The 7,225-nt window shown below is 35.7% G+C and overlaps 1 protein-coding gene across 1 annotated transcript in view; it reads right to left on the bottom strand.

The window, feature by feature from the left end:
* Positions 1 to 4,044: 4,044 nt before the first annotated feature.
* LOC108750773 overlaps positions 4,045 to 7,225 on the bottom strand; it is a 16,894-nt gene continuing 13,713 nt past the window's right edge. The window contains exons 3-4 of the mRNA XM_018490499.1: positions 5,249 to 5,509; positions 4,045 to 4,706 (exon numbers count right to left, since the gene is read on the bottom strand). Coding sequence (XP_018346001.1) covers positions 4,645 to 4,706; positions 5,249 to 5,509 — 323 coding nt within the window. The 3' untranslated portion in view covers positions 4,045 to 4,644. The remainder of the gene's footprint in view (positions 4,707 to 5,248; positions 5,510 to 7,225) is intronic.

Below are 7,225 nucleotides of genomic sequence, written 5' to 3'. Positions count from 1 at the left end.
GGCATATTTTCTCTCTCTCTCTCTCTCTCTCTCTCTCTCTCTCTCTCTCTCATATGTTGACAGAAGCACACGACGATGCTGTCTTTGTTCTATCCTCTCACGGGCATTTTCCTGGACGATGCGCACGTGGACGGTCTCGTCTTCCTGACACAAGCTGTGCAAACGGAATTTTCCCATTGTTCCGCCACCTGCCACCGTCTCCCCGGTGCGTAGCACAGTATGCGCGCATACTTTCCGCATGCAAGCGCATACTGCGGTTTGTCCCGCAAACCGCGGCCTACTTTAATATCCTCCCTTTATAAATTATGCACGTGAGAGCCGATAGATTCGCGCTTACCGCGAGACCACCTCATCGTTTAATAGCTGTTGCGTTCGAGAGTAATTCGCGATAACGTCGACCGTCGTCACCGTGTTAAAATGTATCGTGCCGATACACACCTTGGGGAAAAAAAATTATCCAACTTCTCTGTCTCCTTTATCTTCGCTTCAGAAATTTTTTGCCGCTACGGAAACAACATTCTTTATTTATCGTAACACAATTTCAATTTAGATAAATGTGTTTGGAATTGTACTGGTGTGCTGTGTTTGTAATACATGGTGTTGTCTTCTTCTTTGGTTTTATGTCAGACTTCGTAAAAAGAAATTCTCTTCTGCGTAAAAAGAATATTTTATGAAAAGTATCTTTACGATACAGTACAGTGCAATACGGTACACTATTGAATTCATTATGTTAGATTTTGTTCAATTTGAATTTTATTTTTAATTATATTTATAAGTCACCATTGCTTCTACTTAATATGCCATTAATTTAATTAAAACAATGGAGTGTCGAAGAATTTCATTATTTATTAATAACGTTCACGTAGATGATATTTACTTTGAAATAACAGAAAGGATCGATTTACATTTTGATAGACGGAAATTAGAAATAAAAAATATTATTTTTTTTTTTTAATTAAAAAATTGGATTATCATCGCTCCTTTGATATCTAACAGTGTACGTACTCGAGAGCCTTGTTTTCTCGTCTTTCTTATGCAGATTTCAAGTGACGTCTAAAAGACACTTTTAATTTCAATTTCACCGACGTACTACAAGAGCTGATTCCAACGCTCAAGCGTGCGCAATCTCGAGATACGGGATACTTTACAGGAACAGGGAGATGATCGGGTTGCGACATAAGGAGTTTGCACATTTACGAATCAAAATGTATTGTGTTCCCACGAGTAAAAGTAACATACATCATTTTACAATCGATCTTCTCCGCACGCGTACGAGTTTAATTTCCCTCACAGGAAATACCTACTGCGCTCACGCACAAAGGCCATGGGAAATATTTGACCGCTGCTCCGCGCGCCACAATCGATCCTATTATTTTTTAATAATAATTGCAGCGGTATATCGTAGACCGATGTATTAGCGGGGGCGCGATTGCGTGGGCGCGATTCCGCGTTATTGCGCCCCGTGATCATCGACGTGCTCAGAATCATTTGCGTCGAAATATATTAATCGCGGACGTCGGCTATCGTTTGAATGGATCGGGTCTGTTCAAATCCGCATTTTTTTTTATCGTACAAACATGCGTTTACGACGTCGACCGTTATCTTCGGTCGGCGCGATTATCATTATTGACTACGAAAAGCAGGTACGCCGGTGAAAAACACGTTATCGATGCTCAGACCCCCTCTCTCCCTCCCTTACTCATCGTCGCACAAAAGCGCGGTCGATTCTTAAATTACAAGCATCAAATGATTAGATAACGCAACACGAATTTGATTAGAGATCATTTATCAATCGTTGCTTATCACACGTCTCCGTGGAATATCGAGAACTTAGCGGTAATCAACCCTTACAGAAATTCAGTTTAATACTAGTCACTTTAATACTAAAAATTACTTATTTTGAGTATTCAAAAAAGTACCAAACAACACTGCTTTTAATACTCAAAATAATTTATTAATCCAATTTAATACTGACTAATGTAATACTGAAAATTACTTATTTTGAGTATTAAAAGCACTAAATAACAGTAATTAGTAAGTAATTAATCACTATCTTCCAGTATTAAATTTCTGTAAGGGAAATATAGTCCAAATAGAGGGAGCAAATTTCCGTTGTCAGATTAATCTTGTAATAATTAATGCAAGATACAAATCATTTTCAATTTTTATCCCCAGAACGTTTTACGTCGTAATTATAGGTTGTCAAGGCTACTGTACGAATGTATCCTTACTTGTTTGTCTCCCTCGAAATACGTAAAGACGAATGTCCTCGGTGATCGCCGAGGAACACGCAAAATGTTTACTTATGTCACGCAGGGAACGTGATCCATATTCTCGTCGTACACTTTACGCCAACTTCCTAAGCCTATAACTTTCGTTTGCCCAACGCAGAAAAAAAAACACAAGAAGAAACGCTTAAGACGAACATCGAACGGCTCGTATTTAGCATAAAAAGTACGTGGAGAATACGAGCATGTGCGCGATTACACGATACGTGCCTATATACAAAATTAAACATATCTTATTGATTAACTTAACTAACATGCTCAAACGCATGTTCGTGAAAATCCAGGACAAGCTCGCGATCGAGTGAATTGTATCGCCTTCGAGGAATCTAAATATCTTTATATGTATGTACACATCCGCTGTCGTATGCTATTAAATTATACGCTATTGTATGCTTGATTTCATCTGTACAAACATCTAATCGCGTTTTCGGCTGCTAAAACAGGTCTATTTTTTTTTTTTAGCTGAGCTTGCACCATTCATCTTTCCTCTTTTTCTCTCCGCTTTAGACAGAAAAGGAAGAAAGATAAACGGTGCAAGAAGTTCAGCTAAAAAAACAGACCAAATATCTCAGTACTTTGCGCGTTGCCGTCGCGTAGCTGTAAAACGTTAATGAGAAGAGATAATCGCACAGTAACGAAGCGATCTAGGTATAAACAACGCGCAACGTTTAATAAAATTACGCCATGGTACTGCAATTCGTAATTTAAACGTCGCGAGTGCAATTTACATTTCCGCGATAAATGTTTGAAGGAGAAATTACGGCCGTAAAGACTTTAAAAGTTAATTTCGCTCGAGATATTGATCCGCGCTGTTCTCGAAACTGTATCGAAAAAACTTCTCTTGAATATATTTATTTTTCATCCCAAGAGTTCAGAAATTCAACAAAAGTTATTCGGAAAAAGACGAGCGTCGAAAGCGCGTAGAATCGCATCAAATCACTTATTGTTAGATTATTCGAGTCGACATTTCGTTGACAAAAATTTCGTATGAGGCCATCGTTTGCTGCAACCTAAATCTTGTTGATCAATGAATTTGAAATTGCGGGCTAGAGTTAAGGATTTGGGATTTAACAAGATGTAGAATATACTTCTTTATATTACGTTGCAGCGTTGTCGCAAAGTACGCAATTTTTAAAAGGACTGAAGTAATTCTACGATATATAATTTAAATAATACTCGTATTTTTATCACGGATACACTGTGCATTAATATCAATGCCGCTCTTGGATATTAAAAGCGTACAATTAGTTTTCCTATGCACATAGGGAACTTATAAAATTTAACAACAGCACAAAAAGTGGAAAATTCTAAATTGATTTAACGAGTTTTTCTTGATGGCACGTTTTTCATTGGCTCCTTTCTCGTAATATTTTAATTAATAGTCGCATAATATAAAATAAAAAGGACTTTTGTAGAAATTTTATTAAAAATACATATCGCACACATACACGCACACACACATACGCGACATGCATACATAACCTTTTTAAAACAGCGTTATTAACAAAGCTAGAATCGAGCCAAATATCACATCACATTTAGTAAATTTACCTGCTTCAATATGTACTTTGCCAGTTTTAATATGGAATATGCCAATTCCAACAGAAATGTCATAAATAGTCAATTATTTAACATGGAAAATGCTAAAAAACACTTCTTAAATTTAACTTTTTGATTTATGTTTCAATATAAGTAACAATACATCATAAATAACAATAAAAGAAAAAGAAATAAAATTACAATTTATAAATTCGACATTTATTTATCTGCTTTCGTTTTTCACTGATAATGAGTTAAAGCATATCTCACTTTTAAACGTGCATGATTCTAACATTTCACGAAAGCTATTGGACTTTTTCTGGCAAAACTAATCCTGTTGGTATTTCTTTATTCGAGAGGCAAGTCGATCTTACCTTAACGGCAAAAAATCATTGGTTCCCTTTGAGAGCTATTCGAAAAATTCTTTATATTGTACAAACAAATTAAATCCATAATTTGTAAGATATACCTGCAAAGCTGTCTTACAATTTACAATTTTACGATTTCTTGAATTGAAACCTTCAATTTTCCTTCAGTTCACTTTGAGTTCAAACTCTGTCAATTTCCCGTATTTTTATTTTCTAACATTCCCTAGCAGACATGACAAAACGTCATTAAATTCATCGTTTATGCGTGTCAGTCGTATTATCCGATATATTCTATCGCGTTAGTAACAGTTAATAAGTGAGTCAAAGAGTGTTCGAGGATTTTGTTCACAGAAACGATACGTGCTTCCATTGCATCCTCATCGTCATCGGTGATGGGAAGGCTCAGTATGTCGCGACAGCAAGATCCGCTACGAAGCCTCACGAACATGTCAGCCGTGTTGTTTCGAGGTGCTTGGTATATTCGGATCCTGCCCGCTTTTGGTAGAATGATCTGCAACACATGAGACCTTGAGCAATCCGAGTTCCCTTTCAAAAGGATAACGTTGCACAACCATTAAAATTATAACACCGAAAAAAGAGCAAAAAATAACATTTCTTTTTCCAGGATAAAAAATGCCAAGCTTTGCTTTCTAATAGCTCTGCTTGCAAAAAACTGTTTCCTGCTGAAATATCTAAAAAATTATCTACATGCGGAAAGAATCGCGTTTTTGTTAAAGTATCAAAAATTTAATTAGATACAGATCTAAAAATAATCTTGTTAAACTATCAAAATAATTATTGAAGATACTCAAACTGGTTCCTGAAATGTCGAACTATTTTGCAATATTGATCATCATACTTATTTCGAGTTCTTACATAATTATTTTGATGATTGAATAAAATTATTTTCAGATTATTCTTTTTGTGCAATAAATCAGTGCACGCCAGACACAAGACGGAGCGAAAAATATTTTCTTTGTCTACCGCAACTTATTATTTACAATTCCTCTGTTCGAGGCCATAAATGATGGAAGAATATAGCTGACTTGATACCTGTGTGAGTGGACAGTTCCTCGAAACGATCTGATAAATCGGAAAGGCCAGTCTCGGCGTGTCGACCAAGGATATTCGGTAACGCATTCCTCCTCCCGGTCCTTCCGGTCGACAGGAACTCCTTCGAGTTATCGCCGTTTTCGTAGGAACCGCCTGGTGTGACCGAGCCGCTCGTCGCGCTGCTCGTACCCTTGTCACCGGGCCCGTCCCCGATTTCCTCGGGGCCTACCTCCGCTCTTCTTGGCGTCAGCATCCTCAGCACTGTAAAGATACGCCAAATCCTGTGTTTGTGCTCGACGTTCCACAATTCGCGCGTTTCAAACGTCACTCCGCAATTCTTTGATTTAGCAACAAAATCTGCTACTATTCGAAATCTTCGATAAAGCTTCGATAAAGCTTCGATCGATTAGTCTTCTATAGCTTTTTATCGATTACATTTCAATACAAAAGGATTCTGCATTAATTATATGGAAAATCGGATCCCGGTTAAATGAGTCAATTTTCATAATCTAATGTTATAGTGAATAAAACATGTTATAGCCTGATGTCTAAGATATCTTTTGTTCATCACATTATAAGCTACGTCATATGTGAAAACTAATTCATTTTATCGGGATTTAATTTTCCGTATAATTATTATGGAGTTCTTTACATTCTATTCAATCTATTGTCTTACGTAACTTAGATAAACGTGATTAGAATTGTAATGCTTAATTTTTAACACTGTTATTTGTCCCTTCATTAATATAGAGTTGTACTTTAATTGGAAGAAGGTAAAGATATGTATATTCATGATACATTTAATCGATATCTCATCTAATTAAGAAAATGTAAATAACATTCAATAAAAACGAAAAGAAAGAAGCAGGATAGCTAACGGTCTCGTATATCATTGTTGCGGAATTAATAAGGTTGCTAATTAAGTTTCAGTGACCTAGAATTATTAATTAAAATTCGCACAATATAGCAACCTGCGGTTCGAAAAGGATTTTAAAAGCTTTGAAATATAATAATAAAGACAGCTGAGATTTATAGCAATGGATATAGCACAAGCACAATTCGACTATATTCCCTGATACGTTATAGGATTATAAACATCTACGTTGAAATATAAAGGCATGCAATTAATTAGAGAAATATAATTTCTTAATTAATTATAGGGCTTGATTAGTATGATTTCATTATCGGTCGTATCCGAATAAATTTTAGCCTTCGAATAATTAACCCCCTGGAGATGACGGTCAAAATCTGTAACACAGTTACTGAGTCTATGACATTTAATTTATATTAGGTATTGAAAAGTATTTATAATAAGCCAAAATGACGTAACTCGAATGTGTGTACGTACTAAGTTTATTTTAATAACAATAATTCAAATTTGCAGATGCAACTTAATTAAATGTGTTCAATAGACTCACTTTATCGATTATATTAGAAGTAATAAAAACTATAGGAGGTTTATAAAAACTATAAGGATACAAAGATCGCCTTTACGAGCACCACAATTTATATCTTCAAATAATCTTCTAATTATATAAATTATTATTTCAGTAAAATTTACGAGCAAACATGAAATGTGCGCACTGAAAATGCCACATCTAATTTAGCATCATCACAAATGTTTTGTTGTATTATACATACACTTCATATCTATGTCACGACAATAGTTTAACTCGTTAATTACATCGTGGCATTTTAATTATACTTTGCACTTTACGGCACAAGTACACGCGAAATCGATCATAAGAGAGCACAGTATTGCGCGGTTCGAAAATAGAAGCCTTTTTACGCGTATTGTACACGCTGAACAATGAGAAATATATTGCAGTATCTCTATACTTTAACTCGATATTAAAACGATTAAAATATACACTCGTTAGACCCCAATTGTAGTTTCAACGTTTATCACGAAACTAACAATTTATCTTCTCGTTGCTTCAAGGGAGAACTCCCGATATTAATTCCGTTTTCACGAAC

This window comes from Trachymyrmex septentrionalis, unplaced genomic scaffold (genome assembly GCF_001594115.1).
Source record: "Trachymyrmex septentrionalis isolate Tsep2-gDNA-1 unplaced genomic scaffold, Tsep1.0 scaffold37, whole genome shotgun sequence".
In the NCBI taxonomy this organism is placed as follows: Eukaryota; Metazoa; Arthropoda; class Insecta; order Hymenoptera; family Formicidae; genus Trachymyrmex; species Trachymyrmex septentrionalis.
This window is presented reverse-complemented; position numbering and strand designations above follow the sequence as displayed.